Source organism: Malaya genurostris, chromosome 1 (genome assembly GCF_030247185.1).
Source record: "Malaya genurostris strain Urasoe2022 chromosome 1, Malgen_1.1, whole genome shotgun sequence".
Lineage (NCBI taxonomy): Eukaryota > Metazoa > Arthropoda > Insecta > Diptera > Culicidae > Malaya > Malaya genurostris.
In genome coordinates, this window is record NC_080570.1 from 111,036,094 (window position 1) to 111,058,233 (window position 22,140).

The window sequence follows — 22,140 nt, forward strand, 5'->3', positions numbered from 1 at the left end:
TAACAGCTTTTTTTTTTTGCTAAAAAGAATTCGTCTTAACGTAAAAAGTCATCATCAATGTTGGCTAAACTAACCTCTTAATGTCTGAACGGCATAAGAACTGGAAGGTATTTCGGATTTCTTGACATTCCAAACATGTTTAAATATAATTTTTATTGGACATATTCTTACAAGATATTTCCATGCACTCTGAAAACCCTCAATCTCACCGCGATCATTATAACGTTTCTGGTTTCCTGTTAGCAAATATTGTCAGTTTGTTGTCGTTTGAATTAAATTCTCATCGATTTCTCCTAATTTTTGTTTGTACAGTTCCGAGGTAATTATGCAATGCTTGGCAATTTTCGATATTTTCCTTCAAACTTTCTTAGCGCAATCCAAAGCTTGTTAACATAAGTTACAAAAGCCTATCTATTTACATTTATCGTAGATACGTCGAGACAACCGTTAAGTAGTCTCAACTTTATGTGAATGCGCCTTCCCTCGATCAGTTTGAGGGAATGGTCACTTTTTGTTCTGGAGATTTATTCAAGAGTTACAAAAATCGGAATCCCCAAACGTTGATGGTTAGATTGTCCCTACAGCAGCAACACGAGCAGTAATTTATGCTCTGTTCCTCACAACATATGTTTGCTCGACACACACATAGAATTCTTTCAAACGGGTTCACTTATAAGTACTCATAACATTCTTCATACGTTCAAACTTTCCGGCGTTCAGGTTGTATCGTAGTTGTTTGAAAATTAGTTTCATTTACAGTTTCCGACTTTCGCTCGGAACGGGAGAAGGAAGAGGCAGTATTAGGTTTGGGGGAAAGTAGGGAAAATTTCATATTTGCTTTGATTTAATTTAAATTCAAATGTGATGCCCTTCTGCTCACCGTTGAGCGAAGGTACGTAGAGAATACTGCTATGTGTTGTACTGGAGAAAAAACTTTTCAGTTGAACACCGAAAAAGTGATTCAACTCTCGGAACTTGGATTTGCACAACATACGTATCTAGACCTTCCCATCTTAACGTGGTTTAAAATATTTAATATAAAACAATTGTATGAAATGCTTCCGCACTCGCCTCTCGCTCATTATGCCTCTGGTGACATTCTGGGAAAGTTGAATTGGTTGAGTTTGGACAAGAAAAAAGCCACGCTTGCTTGATGATATGGGGAAAACTTCACTCGATTCGCATTCACTCGTTCCACATAAAAAACTGGTCTTCCGGTCTTGCACAAGGATACCGGAAAAAACAGCCGGATAGCGGTGGTGTGTTCTCTAGAACCTCATTTGAGAAAAATATCCTCCACCAGCTGCTTCGTTATGACTCGATGTTTCCGCGTTGGATTCACCTTCGGACGCTGGTAGAGCCTAGCATTGATGGCATATAATCGCGGAGACAGATCGCAGCGGACATTAAACCACCAGTCGCACACGAATACCGCTTGAGAAAATTGTGTCCCATTCGGACAGAGGAACGTTGCCTGCCGGCCGTCGATGTCGCAGTAGTGCCAACCTAAAACAGGAAACGAACATGCATTTCAAAACGACGATGCTTGTCGATGTATCTGAAATTTATCATATTTACCTTGACATCTTGTTTCCATGTCCGCGAAAAATCCCGGATAGTCTTGTTCATCGCAGTAGAAGTTGGTGTACGGCACAGCAGCCAGAATGGGATAATCCGTTCCCGGACGACCTGAAAGATGTAAATGCGGTTATGAGATACATAAATACACTTTCGAACCAAATCAGTGTTTGGTTGTTTGTTCAAACAATAATTGAGGTACAATCAAATGATGAAATAAAAATATCGAACACAATTCACTTGTCAAAAAACTAGCTGAGAATCCTTCATGTTATTTGTTTCTATTATTAGGTTGGAATGATAAGCGACTTATTTGCTACAGCCTGTACACTCACACACAAATCATTCAAATCATCTCGAATCATCCCTCGCAGAGCCTATTCATGTATTGTTCACCCTTACTCATCAAGTTTTCGTAGTGTAGTGGTTATCACGTCTGCTTCACACGCAGAAGGTCCCCGGTTCGAACCCGGGCGGAAACAGTTTCTTTTTTTTTCGGGTTGAGGTGAACTTTTATAGTTGGTTTTCTTTCTGGATCTCGCGTTAGTTGGCGGTTTTTGATTATTATTTTGTCAATTTCCTCCTCAGTTTTGATGTATTTTACAATTTAATTTTCAAACACCATCGACCGAACGTGCTGCTCATTTTTTCGTTGATTGATATTTATTTCCATGCATTGTCCACCGCCATAATTTGTCTACAAGGTGTCGATGTCGATGTCGATGTTTGGTCATCGTAGAAAGGGCTGTTTTGGATAAAAAATGAGGCTCTACTTTCATTTGTGTAGCTATGCACCGTTTTGCATTGGCGTGTCCGGATGCAGTTTTGGTGCCCATTAGGAGATGAATAAATAATGTCACTACCTGGTGTGAGCTTTCGCTAATGGACATAGAACGGGATTTTTCGGTATTCCATTGTCTTTTATGTTTCATTTTTGGATCAACGCTTCTATGTAGTCTTTTGGTGTGTGAAAGGTTCCGGTAATGTAAAAAGTAGGGTGCGTTTTGTGGTTCATCGATGAGTGAATTTAAATGTATTACTATCGTATGCGAATAACAGTAGGATGTATATCGTTAGTGAAAATCAGGACTTGGAGTTGTCTGGGATGTCATGATGATGGACTAGGATATTTATGGATTTTGATTATATTTGCATTGCTAGGAAAATTTTCGAGGAAATAAAAAATGTTATTTATACTATTTTTACGAGCGACATTTTATTAGTTGGTTCTGAAAAAAATTATTGCCTTTCTCTATAGAAATAGAAATATATATAGTGATGCTAGAAAAAATTACATAGTCTTAGCACGGAGATCTCACACACAGTTAAACCTTAATTTTGAGCTCGGCGAAAAAAGATGCCGTAAATGAATGGCGAAGCGATATTTTACTGGAATTCCGGCAAAGATTGCTTTTTCCAAAATACTGGGTTTATTATTTCAGATTTTTTGGCAAATCAAAATGGTGTACGGTTTTGTGAATTACCATGTTTACCTGAAATTGGTCGTTTTACCGAAAGAAAACTATGAAATGAAAGTGCTTTACAAGAATTTTTTTCTTCTGAAAATTTTTTTTTTATATGTTGAATTCAATAAATCTATGGCAACGAGTTTGAACTGGAGTGTTTATTCTATATTCGAAACTTCTTTTAAGTAATTGATTAAAATGTCGGCAGTAATTCACATGCAAGAACACCGATAATTTCGGTAATTTCTTTCCAAAAGCGACGAAGACGACTGAAAAACTCAGCAGTTTTAATGTTTGCCGAGCTCTCAAATTTTGTCGAGATTTAAGAAAAAATCCAAGTATGTAGTGTTATATACCATTCGATTAAAATTGACGAGATCGTTACTTCTGATTCTGGAGATATAATGGTATTAGTGACGTAACCTAAAGGAAGCTATATTTCCTTCCAGCTCAATTTTTTCGGATATGACTGAACCGATTTCAATAAACTTTGGTTCGTTTGAGAGCTACTATTGGATCAAGGCACAGTGGTCCCAATCATGTAAAACCACGCGTTTTTTTTTATTTGCGTTTCAGGGGTTAATTTTGGAGCTTTCATGTCTTCAGAAGAATTTCTGTTTGAAATAGTCCGCTTCTTTTAATATAATCAAAGTTGTCATTAATACACCTACAAGTGAGTTGAAAAAAATATTTTGCATGCAATACGAGATAGGGTGTTTATATATTTGGAAAAGTTGTAGATCATATTGAAACAAAAAAAACATGCCGAAGACATGAATACTTTAAAATGCATTGGTGTCGAGATATGATGCATTGTTTATTGGACACCTCCAAGATCAAGTTTTTCCATCATAACTTTTTCAATGAATTTTTAGAATTTTCGTATGTTTTACAATTATATACCAATTATCAAAATGCATATTTTTTATAATTGGTGTATATTGTAAAATTCACAAACTAAAAAGTTTTTAAACAATTTAATTACAAAATACTACATATTCACTTATCAATATCTCGAAAATGTGGAACCAATTTTAACAAAGTTTGAAAGAATGATCAAAACACTATTAGAAAAATTAGTAGTTACAACTTAAATTCACTTAAATTGATATGAAAACACACTTTTTAAAAAGCATGTTCTAACATTACCTAATAAGTATGTATCTCGACACCAATGCATTTTAAAGTGTTCATGTCTTCGGCATGTTTTCTTGTTTCAATACGATCTACAACTTTTCCAAAGACTTAAATACTCTATCTCGTATCGTATGCAAACTAATTTTTTTAACTCACTTGTAGGGACAACTTTGATTATATTAAAAGAAGAGGACTATTTCATACAGAAATTCTTCTGAAGACATGAAAGCTTCAAAATTAAACCCTGAAACGCAAATAAAAAAACGCGTGTTTTGAAATGTTTGGGACCACTGTGCATTGGTCGAATTCGAAGCTCAAATGGCGGATATTTTCGGTTCCGGTCATATTGTGGTATAAGTGACGTAACCAACTATTTTTTTTCTATTGGCTCAATTTTCTCGGCGACGGCCGAACGAATTTTCATAAAGTTAGGCTTATTTGAAAGCTACTATGAACTAATTGATCAAGGTAAAAATGTTAAGGTATTTCCATTTCGGGAAGTGATAAAGCGAGAAATCGCGGTTCTTTTCAATACACTAAAGTTTCTTGGTAAGGCCCGAATCGATTTTGAAAAACGTGTTTGTAAGCTACTAAACGGTGATTTTTTGCTGGTATCTTTTTGTCAACACTATTTTTGACAGATCACGCGTGAATCGTGTCTTGTGTCATTGTCAAACTTGCTCAATTTGGTCTATTCTTTAATCGTAAATCGTCGTTTGGTCTATAATTTAATCATGATGCGCCTATTTATCGAAAAATTGTGGTCAGCGACGATGCTCATTTCTGGTTGAATAGATACGTCAACAAGCAAATTTGTCGCATCTGGAGTGAAGACCAGCCAGAAGCATTGCAAGAACTACCTCACTGTTTGGTGGGGATTTTGGTACGTTGGCATTATTCGTGAAATACCGGCCGATATGTGTGTGCCAAGAGACGTTGTGTGTGTCAGAGTGTGAAGTTTACTGCAGTAGAGAGATCGTCAGTGTGCTTCACATTCAGTTTCAATGGAATTGAATGAAGTTTTACTACACTGACTACTTCATACTAGGGGAGACCGTGGTGAAAATGGCCACCTTTGGTCTTGTGCAGAAAATAGTGCGGAAGATCATATTTTCTCTCGGAATGCTATACACTGTTCGTTACAAATGGCGTGCAATTTGGCTCGGAATGCACCAAACTCAAAATCGAAAATTTCAAAATAGGTGGGGCGAAATTGGTCAGTTTGACTCAGGAAACAATAAGACATGACCAAATATTGTGCATAAATAAAATTTTTTGGCCTTATTTATATCTTACAACTGTCTCGTACATTAAAAATATCATTTCATCTTGAAATTACTGATTTTTTTAAAATAAATATGAAAAATGATGAGAAAAAAATATGTGAAATAAAATGGAACTGTCTCTCACCAAAGATAAAATGAATAAAAAAAACATGTCATTCATTTACTTTAAATTATATTTCAACCAAAGATCAGGCTTGTGTTGTGTAAGCCTAAATTATTAAACTAGTAGCACGTTTTAAATTCAATTGTGCACGCAAATTTGATAAACTGGTTACCCTGAACATATAAATTCGACCGAATTAGTAGGTGCAGCTCGATCATGAGTGTTGGTGTCCTACACTGCAATGGGAAACAAGGTATCACACCACCAAAGCTATCCACTGGGAGCTACACCTATTTTTTAAAATCTCTTCAGGTTTAAGATTATACATGACCTTGTTTTATTATTTATATACGAGATAAAAATACTAACTACTCTTGTGATAGAGTATATTGATCCTATAAAATAAACTAAATATTTTTTTTTTCAGAACAAGATCTAGGACTCCATAACATTTACTTATATGACTTAAAAATTATCTTGAATTGTATACAGTCTGCATTTTCGTGATATTGGGCATAAATCTATGGCATACGTACTAAATAAAAACTACGCAAAACACAAATTACTTACACCAGTATAATACTTGGTTTACATTTGATCCTTAACGATCAGAAGTAATCTTAGAATGTGCTATCTACTTACCGGGGATTGATTTTCCCAGCTCCAGGTACTCCTGCACGGACGGACTGAGGAAACCGGGCGGTATTACCGGAGAATCATCCGTTTGCGACTCCCCGTGGTCCAAGTTTTGGCTTGGTTCGGCATCAACCCGCGTAGGCAGCACCGACACTCGTGGTTTGCGACCACGTTTTATCCGCACATTGTCCTCGCGGCCATCTGCAAAAATAAAGTGAACAGAACAAAAAAATTAATTGATCATTCGTAGTGAATCCTCAGCCCTCCCATTCCCATGACCTTTCTTTTGCGCAACAGTTTTTTAATGTCATCGTTTGGTTTTCTTTCCTTCTACAAATATCAAAACAGTCGATGACTTGTTCAGATACAGGCACATCGTTGCGCATCTTCTTTTATCTTTCTTGGCCATGAGAGATCAGAGGGGTTAGGATGCGAGAAATGCTAATTTGGACAAAGCCACATTCCATATTTCACTAGTGGTTGGATCTTTGGATGATAAAAAAAAACTACGCGAAGGTTTCATCCCATCGATTTTGATGCCCCGTTCGGTTCAGTAAGAAATTACCTTGTCAAAGTTGTTTATTTTGTTTTGTTTTTACCAATGTGAATGTGAAATGGGTCAATGAGCTGTCATGAAGGAGAAGCGGTTGTGTTATGTTTTTTTTTAAATTTATAACATTTGGTAGAATGTGTTAATCATTAAAATATCAACTAAGAACCATGAAAGTTAATAGGCATATAAACTTTGACTGAAAATTTGCTAACAACATCGCTAATTTTGGGTCTAAGAAATCTGCAGTACCCTAAGCGGTAAAGCTAATCTTCAGTATCAATGATCTGAAGATATGCAAGTTTTTTCTCAACCTTTTTTTTGACATTCAATATAATTCAAGATTCTTGAGAGAATATAAGGTTTACCAGGTGTGCCAGGTAATAATGCGAGATTTTTTCAAGAGATGTCTCTGTAAGCAGGAAGTAGTAGGCTTTGCGTTATTTTTTTGCTGTTACATCAAGTTCCAAAAACCTTTTCCGTTTTGTCAATTTCAACTTACATTCGTCGAAATTTTTCTAAGCTTCTAAATCCACTTAGAAAATTTTTTATTTAAAAACAGTTTTTTTATCTCACCAGATCTTGACGTTTCATGCATTTCTAAGACATTTGGCGTCAAAAAAAAGTCATTTCACGATTTTTTTTCTACATGGATTTTCGAAGTTACGCGGTCTCAAATTCTCTAGGTCCCAAAGTCGATTTTAAAAAAAATTCTTGAGATTACACCAGATCTGGATGTTTCATGCATTTCTAAGGCATTTGGTATCAAACAAAAATTGCGTTTTTTTCTACGTGGATTTCTTAAATCTAAAATTCCCAGTAGATTTTCCAAAAAAAAAATTTTTTTTGAGATTACACCAAATGTCAACATTTCATGCAGCCAAGACATTCGGCATCAAGAAACATCAATTTCGGAAATCTGACATTTTTTTCAAGCCACAAAGTTGATTTTTTTTCAAACATATTTTTCTTGGGTTTACACAAGATGTGGACTTTTCGTGCATTTTAAATATATTTAGCATCAAAAAATTTGAACTGCTATGCACTGATGAGTAAAAGAAGAATGAAAACATATCAAAAAATAGTTTTGCGGTTTTTGTTATGGAATTGCTGAAGTTACGCGTTTTTTTTTAGCGGTACGTATCCCCCGCGTAAAAAGAGACCTTAGTAATACCATAACACAAAAACAAATGCTGGAGCAGTTAAACGTTAGTCGCTGTGCCATTTTTTTTCATCTACATGTCATGGAGAGGATTCAGAAGGTGGAAAATAGGTTCCGAGCTGAATGATAGAAGCAGGCAAAGTGAGAAACGGTGAGCGTAATTTTGCTTTCTCGGCATTAACGGGAGATGCTAAATGGATTTTTTTGAGAATACCAAGAGCAGAAAATCGTGGTTCGAGCCTGTCCAACCATTAGCGTCAACCTAATCACTTTGAATACGTCGCTCTACATTCGAAAAGAATACGACGCTCTACATCAAAAGGTATTCTATACTACCAGCTCTTCAAATCAGAAGAAACTGTAAATACGAATAGCTACCGATAGCAAATGACACAGCAAAAGCGGTCAGAAACATCACTTTTGAACTGAGATGGGAACTTTTGCCCGACCGGCAACACACCTCAGACTTGGCCCCTTCCGACTAGCATTTGTTTCCTTCGATTGTTCCATTAAAATAATTCACGTCATTTTATTGATCTAGCACACATATGGTTCAGAGAAATTTCAAAAATTAACAGTAGAAAAAGTATCAAAATCAGAAAAGACTTTTTTTCAATTTGATCGAAACTTGGCACACGTTTTTAGAAATCATTCCGTGCAAAGGATGGAGAGACTGATTCGATTCAAGACTGATTTTTAAAAAGGGGGTTCTTCAAATCGTGCTAACTCGGAAACTGTAAATATTATCAAAAAGGTGCCAAGAAGAAGTTTTAGGAAATCGATTCGGAACTCTTAAGAAAATATACACTGCAAAAAAAGTTTCATATTTTTTCTAGAATTAAACAACCAATCAAGAACCTGAAATTATGAAAATAGACGCTCTTTAGGATTTTTTTTAAATAATTTTTTCTAAACCTTAACTTGAAACCCATATTTTGGTGAAAATTGTAATAATTTGATAAATGACGAAGTTACTGTTGAAACAATTTACCAACATTTGCGAAAGTTCAGCTTTTTTTTATTTAATAAAAACTAGTTATTTAGACACTTGAATATAATTCTACAGATTGAAAGAAATGAATTTGTTCATAACGACATTTCTTTTAGAAGCAATCGTTCTCGAAATATTCAGACTTGAAAGTAAAAAATCTCGGATTTTTTTCTGATTTGCGTTGTTTAAAAAAATCAAGCGTCACTATATCCACAATATAAAAGAAAAATAAAATAAGGGTGATCTAGTGTTCTAAACCTTTTCGTTATATGCAATGTACCAAAGTCTTATTTAATTTAACAGAACACGCGATCGGAGACCTGGGAGCTTTGAAGCGTAAGGCTGATTTGAATACCACCTTAACACGTCGCCTGGTAGATGAAAATCATGTTAGCCAATTTCGATAAACGTAATCTTACTGAAAAACATTCAGAACTACTTTTCGAGGAATGATCAGGTAACAATTCATCCGTTTGAAATGTTTTATAGCGAATTAGAAGAGCTAAATCATTTATTATAGAGAAACAAAAGAATTAAGCTACTGCGATTAGAGTGTTTATTTCACACTTTTTTTAAAGGTAGAATTCAAATCCAGAAAGCAGTATTTATGTCAAACGCAGTTACCTCACAGTAAGGAAAATTTTTGCTAGCCTGTTTAAATTTTAATTTATGTATAACATAATAACTCTATAATAAATGATTTAGTTCTTATGATTCTCTACCAAACATTTCAAACGGATGAATTGTTGCCTGATCGTTGTCGGAAAAAAAAATTTTTTTTTAATTTTTTTATCGAGATCCCATGATTCGAAATTGGCTAACATTATTTTCATCTGTCAGGTAAAAAGCCAAGGTGGTATTTAAATCAGTCTTACGATACAAAGCTCCCATCTTTCCGATTACATGTTCTGTTAAACTGAATAATACTTTGGTATATTGCGTATAAGGAGAAGGTTTAAAACACTTAAGAAAAATCATATTTTACTCATTTGGGGTTTTATGCCTGGCAGTGACGAAATAGTACAGATTTTTTTTAATATTGTGGAATTTAATGGAATTCATTTTCTTTTAAAGCGACGCTTGACTTGTTTTGTTTAAAGGGCCCAAATCAACAAGATCCCGAATTTTTTCTTACTTTCACGTCTAAATATCTCGAGAATGGCTACTTCTTGGGGAAAGGTCGTTTTTGAGCAAATTTATTTCTTTTAATCTGTTGAATTGTATTTTGGTGTCTAAATGACTATTTTTTATCATAAATTTGATGATTATTGGTAAATTGTTTCGCCGTAACTTCGTCATTTTTCAATTCTAACCAAATTTGTCTCGGGTTGGCGGTTCAATGCATAGGGCACTGGTCTTACAAACCAGTTGTCGTATGTTCGAGCCCCGACCTGGAAGGATTCGTAGTGTCAGTAGGATCGTAGCACCAGCCATGCAATGGTTTCTGTACACTCCGAATCGGGTTGAAACAGAAGGTCAAATTCCACTACAGGAATGTAATACCAAGGCTTTGCCCAAAATGTGGGCTTCAAGTTGAGGTTTAAATTAAAATTATTTAAAAAACGTGTTAAATCCACCTTTTTTTATTAATCCGCATGTGTTTTTTGCATGAATATTCTTCGGTGTTAAAGTTTTCATGACATTTTTTTAATGACCGTAGCTTTAAGCGACAATTTGAGATTTTAATCATTCATTACTCTGTAATGTCGAAACTGCAAATCGGATCGAATTTGAATCTAGAAGTGTGATAATCGATCAAACATGCCATGATATGTAAGTTCCACTTTAGAGTTTACGGTAATTTAAGGTACTTCCAGAGCCGGTATTCAGGAACCAGCATAATCCAAACCGATTCGCATGGCTATATGACGCATAAATTACAACAGTTTTGAGTCCAACTTTGAAGCTTTTCGGGATTGTCATCTTCTATATCGGTTTGAATTTTAAAAATTCATCATCATGTAATTCGAGAACCGGAAGTCATAATTGGATAAAATAATTAATTTTTGCATGTATGTATAAAATTAATTAATTTTTTTTTATATAAGTTTGTTTAAGTTTGAATTTTTGTTTCTGAAATTTGATTAGGCTTTCTTTGAGAAAACGATTGAGCTTTGAGAAACGATTCGATACTGGAACCGGAATTCGAAATTCGGTGTAGCCGAAGTCAGACAAATTCACCTGAGTAGCTGTATAGTTTACATTTGTTTCAAAATATTTTAAAATCAGTGAAGACATCTTTGAGAAATCATAGCACGAATTAAATTTTTAGGTGCCTTCTGAATCGACAACTGAATACCACTAAAACTGAAAAAAGTTAATTTTTTTATCGACTATCCAAATCTGCTTACCCGATAAACCTGATTAATTTATGTGGAATAGACATTTTCATACCAATCACCCTATATCCCCGAAACCGGAAGTTAGATCTGACTGAAAAGCAAAATGTTTTATAGAATCTTGAAACTTTTCATTTGAATCTTAGATGATTCTTAGATTTCATTTGAATCTTAGATCGGTTCAGCCGAATCAGTTCAGAGAAGAATGAGTTACACAATTTTGATTTCGTTTCACATATCATCCTGTAGTTCCGGAACCAGAGGTCGGAACCAAACATAATGCAGGAACTTTGTTTGGGAGCATACGATTTTTCGTATGAATCTGAATTTGTAGGAAAGAAATTTTCCGAGAAAATTGAGTGAAATTATTTGTCACACACGCATTTGCTGATCTCGACGAACTGATTCGAATGGTATATGGATGTTATGTTCTTCCAGCATTTATTGCTGTAAGTAGTTTAAAACAATATAATTAAAAAAAAATCTGCCATCATCTGGTTTATATATTTCATATTCGAACGATTATGTTGCCAAAAACGAGCCGTGCTAAAATCGGTCCGAGGCAAATTGTCATGAAAAAGGATGCTGTGCACAGTCTTTTTGGTACTTAGAAACAATTGTATGTAACAGAATAGAAAATCGTGTTTTCCGTTGCTCCCAAGCATTGCTTTGTCATACAGCGCTCAAAACTCCTACTGCTGGAATAGGGGGAAAAGTCGTTTACACAAAAATTTTCTGAGATCTCGACCTCTTAGTTGACAACACACATACAGACACACACACATACACACACACACACAGACATTTGCTCAGTTCGTCGAGCTGAATCGATTGGTATATGTCATTCGGCCCTCCGGAAAAATTTTCGAAAGTTTGAGCGAATTCTATACCTATTTTTTATATATATAAAAAAGGTAAAAAAAGGCGTTTTTTTTAATTCTAGTTTTTCGATTAGTTTTCTATCTTTTTGTAAAGCATTCAACTTATTTTACGGTGTTTATTTATTTAAGTGTACCCGATCGATTTCCTACAACTTCTTCCTGGAGACCATTTTTGTACAATTTACAGTTTTCGATTTATCACGATTTGAAGAAAGTGCATGAAAAAAAACATACGCCCTTTTTAAAAATCAGTCTTGAGGCGAATTAATCTCTCCATTCGTGCAAAACAAATGGTTTGCCGTTCAAAAAATGTGTGCCAAGTTTCCGTCAAGTTCTGATTCTGATCGATTCTGATTCTGTTACTTTTTCTGCTGTTAATTTCTGGAATTGTTCTCCTTTCTTTTATGAAATGATGCCTTCAAACTTCGGTCTGTACTGCAATTATTTTGAATGCTACCCCCTACTTGAGGAAACATATTAGAACTGGTTGTGAGTACATTTTGTGAAAATCATCGTATCTGGTGAAAATTGTGATTTGTTTTTGACGTACGACTACGACATTCTTTACTATGCTCACCTGGGTGCATTTTATGCGTTTTTTGTTTTCTTAATAACTTTTTGCATGTTTGAGTATTTTCTCTAAGTCTTTTACGAAACAAACGGAAAAAGATGTAGGATTGTTGTTAATACCACGTTTAGTCGAAAATCATCAGTTTAGTGCAAATCTAGAATAATTTGATTAGCTGTGTGCGAATTTTGCTGTGCGAAACTCGTACCAAACGAGCGCAAATAAAGCTGGCATTTGGCTGCTTCGCGTTCGGGAAAAATGTTCGAAAAGTTTTCAATATCGTAGAGAATTCCACAATTTGGCCCTTCTGAAAGCCGGAAATGAATCCTGTATAACATTTTCATAGTTTCTTTCACTCAAATATTGAGATGTATGGAATATGTATATACATATATGACTACGCTTGTACGACTTGTGTTACGATTATATTTATGTAATGGTTTATTTTAGGTCAAGACTCAAACTTGTCAATGTCTTTGACAGGCGGAATACAAACGTAACCATCCGTAACAAAATAGTCCTTTCCTAAACTCTAAGGCCACTAACGGTCCTTCTAAGGACTCCAAAAGTAACTTAAAGAAATTATTTTGGAAACAGTCTTGAACTGCCACTGTAATTCCTAGAGTACAAACGCAATCTTTCGAAACTGAATGGTCCTTTTCAAGTCCTAAACGGTCAAACGGTATACAATCAGTTAATATCTATACACATCTATACTTACAGTCCTATGTCAATCTCGCGGCTATGTCTCTGACATTCCCTGCACCAAGTTTTATTCATAAAACTTTTATATCGGTTTATTCGCGCTTCGGCTTAACAAAAAACAAAATTTAACAAAATAAAGAATTTTTTTATTGCTGGATCTCGTTGTCATCTTCTTTCTTGCTGAAAAAGGCGTTTTAATTGCTATCCGGCGAATGAAGAAGGAACAGTGGTTCGCTATTCACGCTTCCGTCCATTGGTTCGGTGTCACTGTTGTTGGCGGAATCATCGTCCAAGCGTTGGGTGCGTTGTTAGCTGCAGCTGGCGCACTTTTTCCTACATAGGGTAAAACTGGTTTTGTTGAGGAGCAAGCTTCATTGCTGCTTATGGCTGTCTCCGATGTACTGTTTTTTTTGGGTTAATGTTGTCCTTTGGTGCAGTTTTTCACATGGCTTACCATAGTGAACAGAGTTTTGGCAATATTGACATGTGGCCATCTGATTGTCATAGGTAACAAGTGATTTGCACGGAACCCTTGTAGCTTGGCCGAGATTCACATAAGAAGGTATAGCCTTCTTCAAGCGCATGCGTAGCAAACGTACGCCATTTAGAATATCGGAGAAAAAGTTCTTCCACTTTTCTTTTTCGATGGAAATAATCTCTCCGTACTACAACATAGTTTTGCGAATATAGGAATCGCAGACGCTTAAGGGTAGATCATGAACACGCACATCTATAGCACTATCTTCCATATGTTGTAATTGATGTTTTCATGCTCCACATAGTGCACGTTGTTATCGTCTTTAGCGAATTGAATTGTGTCCAACTCTTTATAAAACTGGATAATAACAACATTATTTGTCTTGTTGCATTGAAGAAAATGCACACATTTAATATCAAGATGCATTTGCTTCTCAAGGCCATCGTCCAGATACCATGCGCGCGGGTGGTTTAAGGATATTTTCGATGGAAATTTAGAAAAATTTGCCAATACCAACATACATACAGACCTTTGAAAAGCTTTTATTTAACTTCAGGGCAAAAATGGTTGAAAAATTCGGAGGGTTTTCCAAGTCTTATCAAAAATTGCTTTGAAAAATGAGTGTTTTTGTGATCTTTCACAATTATCTGGAAAAATAATACGATGAGATAAATTTTTTTTTCAAATAAACCGTATTATGGCTACAAACATTACATTCGGACACATTTTTGGAAAACTTTTTCACGCTTCTCATAGAAAATCAACGAATTTCAAAAATTTCAACGAAATCGGTTTTATGAAATTCGTTGATTTTCCATGAAAAGCGTGAAAAAGTTTTCCAACACCGTGAATTAAAAAATTAGGTAACAAAACTAAAACCACGATTATGTTTTAAATTGTGGGAAATGAAATTGAAGACCTTTTTAAATTCTAAGTAAAACCAAAATTTATCTGATCAAAAATCATCTATTTCAAAATTCATTATAATATCTACAATAAATGTGTGATATGAAAAGATAATACTGACTATTTTTATTTACAGTGAATTTAAAAATTTGCTTATTTCCACCCCTGATTATTATGAATAAAAAAAATTCATACCATCGAATAATTTTTTCAAATAATTGTGAAAGATCACAAAAAAACTCATTTTTTTAGAGCTATTTTTGATAAGACTCGGAAAATCCTCCGAATCTTTCAGCCATTTTTGCCCTGCAGATAAATAAAAGCTTTTCAAAGGTCTGTTTTTTTTTGGATTTGACAATTTTTTCAAAATTTCCATCGAAAATTTCCTTAAACCACCCGCGCGCATGATACTTGGACGATGGCCTTAAGGGGGATTTAAATGATGAAAAAAACATAATGTTTGCGATTTTTTTCAGAACTATCGTTCAACAAAATAAACTCAAACATTGTGCATGATACAAAGCATCATTCGAACAACATCTTTTCGTGGAAAAATATTGAGAAATAAGTCGGTGAAGAGGTATTTTTGAGAACGCTTCTTAAATATCATGATTTACGGTGTTCACTGTATTTCAGCGCAGAATAATCAGAAGTCAACAAAGCAAAGCAGCATAGATAAAGTAGATGTTTTTATAGACCCCAACGTTTCTGTTTGATTTTTTATAATTTTTTTTTAATTTTTGTGGTTGTAAAGCCAAAACTAGGATTATTTACGAAAAAATGCGCCATTTTGTAGTTGTAAAACCTCCCCAAAGTAACAAACAACAAAAAATAAAACGTTGGGGTCTGGTATTTTACATGCAGTAGTTTCTGAATGACGATGGACACGGACTTTCAAAACCTGCTTTCGAGAAAAACACGTTTCAAGTTTTTTGTCTATAAAATCGAAGGAAACAATTTATTACTCAAGGGAGCCCGTTGGGTCTAACATTCTCAAAAATCCATATTTGTATTTTGTTATAATGAAATAATTCAAAAATGTTTTGTCAAGTTTTTAAGTCAATCGAAGCAGAAATCTTGGGCCTGTGTGACAAGCTCTTTCTTCTTCTTATTATGAGATAAGCAAAGATAAAGGCCCATAACTTGCTTAGTTTAGTTCCGATAGGCTAGAAAATTTCACAGAATATTCTTGAAATGTTTTACCATAAGAAAATACAAAGTAAAAAATAAATGATTTTTCAAAAGAGTTAAACACTACCTGCCCCTTACGAAAACCTTCAAGTTCTTGTATCAAAGGTCGAATTTTGCACTGCCTGAAGTCAACAATAATTGTATTGTTTCGTAGTGGCGGCGGTAGCTTTTGTTCGCATTGGTCACTCATTTAGAGATCGTTCTATTGTTCACTAGACTATACTGCACTTGGTTTCTTTCGTCCCGAAGCGGTAAGCGGTTTTGTTTTATCGACTGATTTGGATGAGATGTGAAAGCGAACTGACAATGTATATTGACAAAAGCATATCGAAAATAAATTTGATTTGGACAATTTGCAAATTTAGTCAATGCCCACTGCCATCACTTTCGTGTGGCTCATCTCGTTTCTCGAGTGTTCGGATTTTAGGCATGAGTGATGTTCATGCTTTCAGGGATCATTCCAAATCCAATATCTTCTGCCCAAATTCGCGAGTATTAGTCATGGTTCACCACCACTTTTTTTTTTTCATATTTTCATACTTGTAGTCATTTTCAATTGAGTGTAAATAAATATAATGATCAAATGGTGAGCTTGCCGGAGATGTTAAACGCACGACATCAATCGGATGTCGTGAGATTAGGAATCGAAACATCGCTTGGTTCCCATTGCAAGGTGCTGAACACAACCTGATTCACACAGTTGACGTGACAGCATGGGATATACGTATATAATAATGTGTGCTAATTTCTGCAAATTAAGCCTTCATCATAGTTTGTAGCTCTACCACGAATTATTGGTATGAACCCTTTGCACTTGAAACATTTGATGCATCTCCGATTTGAGGCTATGGAAATTGCAACAGCAAGAGTTGTAATTAATCAGACTCGGCCAGGAGTGTGATGAAAGCGTAGACATAGAGAAGCATAGATCTCGCTCATTAAGCGAGAAAGATGTACTAAGATGTAATAGATGTTGGTTTGGTCAGTATAGTCTTTTTTGTATGCAGACGCTGTCGTAAATTTCAGAAGGATTTCATTTATTCGATTTTTTTTTGTACATAAACTCAGAACCTTGTCTTGGTATAAGCCTGTAAGCATTGTTTCGGTGGTCTACCAGCATTCAAAAAAAAAAGATCATTAACTTCATGAAACGAAATCAGTTTAATGAGTCACCGGATCGAACAATCGACTCAAAGTGTATGTCCATTCAGCACGACTCACAGCAGGTTTATTCTCATCAATCAAATAAGAGCAAATCAGAAAAAAACGCAACGATTTACAAATTGCTTTCAGCGGATTTGACGTTCTGAAGAAAAATGGGAGGGGTTTTAATGAAGTTGGAGTCCTACCAGTTCAAACCACAGAACCGTTTTGAACGGAACTGAACGTACATCGACTGGTCCGTATGCCACTGGGGGTAAGTAAAAGGTCCAAGGTTATAGCGCAGTGGAGATGCAGCGATCGGTGAGGAGGTACATGCTTTATGACGTCACCGCTCCCCGCTCGTTAATGTTACCTTGCCTGAAACAGTCAGCTCCCCGGTATATGTACATGCATGCATATAACGGAGGACGGAAGGGCACGACTAGCTGCTCGTCGTTGTATAGTCGCAGTCATGGGACTTGGGTGGCGTGTGAACCTCGTGGTCTTGTGGTAGATCACGAACTTTTATGCTTGATGAATTCTGTTTTTTTTTGTGTGTGCTCAGCTCCAGCTCGGTTGGGCCTGCTCATGAATGATCGTTTTTTTTTTCCTCTGCGTCGCATACAACGACCCGGTGCCGTTTGTACTATCTGAAAATTGTTAATCGGTAGGTGTTTACATTCGATGAATGGGTTTGCCTGCCTGTAGCTTTAGTTTTGCACTGCAATACCACCATTGACTGCGGTAAATGTGACCGGGCCAACGTTGGAATTGTACCCACGTTCAAGCTTCAATTTAAATTCAAAAGAAAGACCGAATCGAATGTTGTTATGGTCCGAAACTGGTGTACCCTATGGATCACCCTATATCGAAATAAATATTGTTTAGAACTAATACTTCTAAGTTCTTAATATCACTACATAGAACAGACCCTTGCAACAAATCCATTATATATATTTTTATATATATTTTAGTTTGTTATTCTTTTGATTTATATATTCACAATAGTGAAAAGTTGAAAACAATCTTTGAATTGTTCTATTTTTCGGAAACCTCATATTAACACATATTAATGAATCCGTTTATTGCTGACCATCAAAACATTCTCGTACATATGCAAAGTTGGTATAGAATTAACCTGAAGTTAACGGCTCCAGCAACCCACCGTTAGGAGGCGTATGTATTATTACCTATTTTACTATTCGTTGATATACCTGTCACAAACACAATGCCACACGGTTACCTTATATCGATATTCAGAACACCATAAACAACAACAACTGCTCACAAACACACCTGATCTAGAACTTTTTCTACTCTATTTGCGGTCGGTGTCCTCCCGCAAGTTTAACGCATTTGTCAACCTCACGAGATTGTCTCGGAGAGTAAGGGAGGGTAAAATCAAGAGTTGATATTTTTCGATATCAAACTTAAACGTTTAGTTTGAGTGCTGTTGTTTTTACTAAATTATGTGATATGCGATAAAAAAATGAAGAAATGTGCATTAAGTTTCAACTGAGAATAAAAAGAGTTGAAATAGATACGAACGGACGGGTCCCGAACGGAAGTTGGTTTGAGGTTTGGAATATGGGGCCCAAATACATCCCGAATTCTCTCCCCGGAATGTTCGGTCTTCTCGGCATCTATGCATGTATCAGGGCCATTCCCCCGGGATCCGAGGTTGTGATCTTCTCGGACTTCCTGGCGGCTCGCGGCCATGACCAGGAACGCCGTTCGGGGGCGGTATATGAAATTTTCGAAATAGAAAAAATAATTTTGATGCCAAAAGGCTTAGAATTGCATGAAAAGTCCAGATTTAGTGTCATCTCAAAAAAATTTTTTTTTGAAAAAATCAACTTTCTGGGATATTCTGGGAATTTTGATATTTTTTCTAAGTCCCAAGTTTTAAAAGTTTCGGCATAAAAAAAAATCGATTTTGGAAATTTCATGGTGCTTTTTCAAGGTCGAAAATTTTCAAACCTTAACCGCCGGGCAGCACCTTTTACGCATGTCCGATTTAGCTCAAATTTTGCATGAAGACATTTTTCGAGGTGCTTAAACTTTCGAGCGCTAGCGCTTTACGAAATTAGAAGTGATCCCAAAATATTGGCACTCTTATATGTATAAGAGCGGTAAAAATCAACGCGTTTTGTCGGTTACGTCACTTATACCATCATATCTCCGGAACAAAAAGTCACAGCCGTTTGATCTTTGAACTTGATCAATGGCCCGACAGTAGCATAGGTTTGTACAAATCGGTTCAGTCATCTCTGAAAAAATTGAGCGCGTATAAATATCTTCGAAAAGTGCACACACATACATTTTCCGATCTCGTCGAACTGAGTCGAATGGTATATAACACTATGGGTCTCCGAGGCTCCGTTCAAAAGTCGGTTTTTCCAGCAATTTTAATACCTTTCTATAGGGAAAGGCAAAAGTTCTTGTAAAGTATCCTTGATCCCTTTTTCTCCAGATGCGGGTCAATGTTTTTTTTCTGAAGTTTGATGTACTCGCGTGGTGTTTAGTACATACTTTGGCCTACATGACATAGCATGCTGAGCAAGGTCGGGACACTCCCACAGCGATCGATTGAAAAGTCTTTTTGCGACATTTACGCGTGGGACAAATCACGAATACGCTGTCACTTAATCATGGTGCAACAGTCAAACAAAGTAAATCGTTTTCTTTTATAAATAGCCTACCATGGTATGAATTATAGCTTACGAGCATGCATAAAAAAACAAGGTTTTTTTTATGAATAGGTGAAACGGGATTTATATTTGTACTATGGTGTAAACATTGTCAGGAATAACACTAACCTCATCTTGATTTGTAAACTGTATTTGACGTTATCATATTTGACGTAGGGCACATTGTCATAATCGTATGTGAATTGCAATTGTTAATGCAAATAGTGTCTGATTTCTAAATTCATTCAGGAGGGTAGAGTCTAACACTTTTGAAAAATCATTTTCTTATAGTAAAACATTTAGGCAATGTTTTGTCAAATTTTCAAGCCTATCTGAACAAAACTCTGGAAATTATTGGCCTTTATCTTTTCTTATCTCATATTGCGTAGAGGCAAGAACTCGGTGCGCAGGCTCAAGTGTTCTGCTTCGACTTGAAAGCTTAACAAAACAAAATGTTTTATTATAACAATATTAAAAAAAAAAAGATTTTTCGAACGTGTTAGGCTCTACCTGCGCCCTAGAAAAATAAATAGTTTCCTTCAATTTCATAGACAAACTTTACACGAGGTTTTCTCGAAAGAACTTTTTAAAAGTCCGTGTCCATCACCATATAAAAACTACTTCGCCAATTTTCAAATTTTGCACACACTTTCTACATATAAAATACCCAACTTCAACGTTTTTCTTTTTGTTTTATTGCTACTTTGGGGTAATTTTACAGCATCGACATGGCGGATTCTTTCATGGAAATTCGCAGTTTCAATTTTAAACAACCACCAAGAATTTAAAAAAATCAAAGAAATATCAAATAAAAACGTAGGGGTCGAGACAAACAACTGGACACCGCAAATCATGTTTTTTTAAACGCGTCCTCGAAAATACTTCTTCACCGGTATAATCCTCAATGTTTTTCCACGAAAAAATACTAACTGTTGCTCGAATGATGCTTTGTTTTATGCAAAATATTTGAATTCATTTTTTGAAACGATAAGTCCAATTTGATTTATTTACTCATCAATGATTTGAAATCCAGTTCGCTTTCACATCTCATCCAAATCAGTCGCTAAAACAAAACCGCTTACGTTCGGGACGGAAGAAACCAAGTACAGTATTGTGTAGTGAACAATAGAACGATCTCGAAATGAGTGAACCAAACGAACAAAAGCTACCCTACCGCCACTGCGAAAGAATACAATTATTGTTGACTTCAGGCTAGGCAAAATTCGACCTTCGATACGAGAACTTGAAGGTGTGCTTAAGGAGCAAATGGATCTTGACATTAAACGTGTGCATTTACCTCAATGCAATAAGACAAATAATGTTGTTTACATCCAGTTCTATAAAGAGTTGGATGCTATTAAATTCACAAAAGACAATAACAATGTGCACTATGTGAAGCACGAAAGTACAACATTCCGGTATATATGGAAGATAGTGCTATAAAAGTGCGTGTGCATGATCTTCCCTCAAGCGTCATCGATCCTTATATTCGCAAAACTATGTCCCAATACGGAGAGATTCACTCTATTGAAAAAGAAAAGTGGATGAACTTTTTCCCCGGTATTCTAAATGGCGTACGTTTGTTACGCATGCGCTTGAAAAGGCCTATACCTTCTTATGTGACCATCAGTATCCCCTATATAACAAAGTACACCAACTGCAGTTAACAACACATCCAACGCCTGTGAAAGAAGTAACGATTGTTCCGTCAATAACAGTGATGCCGAACCAATGGACGGGAGCGTGAATAGTGAACCACTGCTCCCCCTTTGTTCGCTAGATAACAGCGAAAGCGCCTATCCTCCAAAGAAAAAAATACTAGATCCAGCAAAGAATTTTTTTTTATTGTAAAACGGAAGCATTAAGCTTAAGTGCAAAAGAGCCAAATAAAAAAAACTCACAAAAATTGTTGAACTATTGTTTATTGACTTCTTCGCTGTTGTGATAGCTTACCAAATCGGAGCAAAATTTTACAGGTCCATTGTGAACTTCAATGTATGGAAGAATGCGCTTTGTCAAGCACATCTGCTTACATATTTGGGAATCCATCGTTTTGGAGCATTAGGCTTTAAACTTGCACCTGGACTGACTCCACGAACCATCGTCATCTCGAATTTTTGTCCGCTGCTCGTAATCCATCTTCACGAACGTTTTGTCGTCCATGAGGATGCATCTATCGTATTTCGAAAGTATCCCATTGTACAATTTCCGAGCACGTGCTCTAATCATTAGATAACACATGGGCTGAAACGTTCCGGTCCTAACACATAGATGGTGCTAGTTTTATTGCAGTCATTTTTTTTAGTTTATGTTAACCTTTAAAAGATAGC

At 35.8% G+C, this 22,140-nt stretch overlaps 2 protein-coding genes and 1 non-coding gene across 5 annotated transcripts in view; 2 read left to right on the forward strand and 1 right to left on the reverse strand.

The window, feature by feature from the left end:
* Window positions 1-22,140, forward strand: part of LOC131425397 (RING finger protein 17) — a 546,443-nt gene that overhangs the window by 406,207 nt on the left and 118,096 nt on the right. The gene's annotated exons all lie outside the window — the stretch shown is intronic.
* LOC131425399 (uncharacterized) overlaps window positions 139-22,140 on the reverse strand; it is a 114,193-nt gene continuing 92,191 nt past the window's right edge. Inside the window, exons 3-5 of the mRNA XM_058587273.1 lie at window positions 6,213-6,407; window positions 1,579-1,689; window positions 139-1,506 (exon numbers count right to left, since the gene is read on the reverse strand). Of these exons, the coding sequence (XP_058443256.1) occupies window positions 1,277-1,506; window positions 1,579-1,689; window positions 6,213-6,407 (536 nt within the window). The 3' untranslated portion in view covers window positions 139-1,276. The remainder of the gene's footprint in view (window positions 1,507-1,578; window positions 1,690-6,212; window positions 6,408-22,140) is intronic.
* Trnav-cac (transfer RNA valine (anticodon CAC)) lies at window positions 1,988-2,060 on the forward strand. The gene has a single exon. It is a non-coding gene; the product is annotated as a tRNA-Val (tRNA).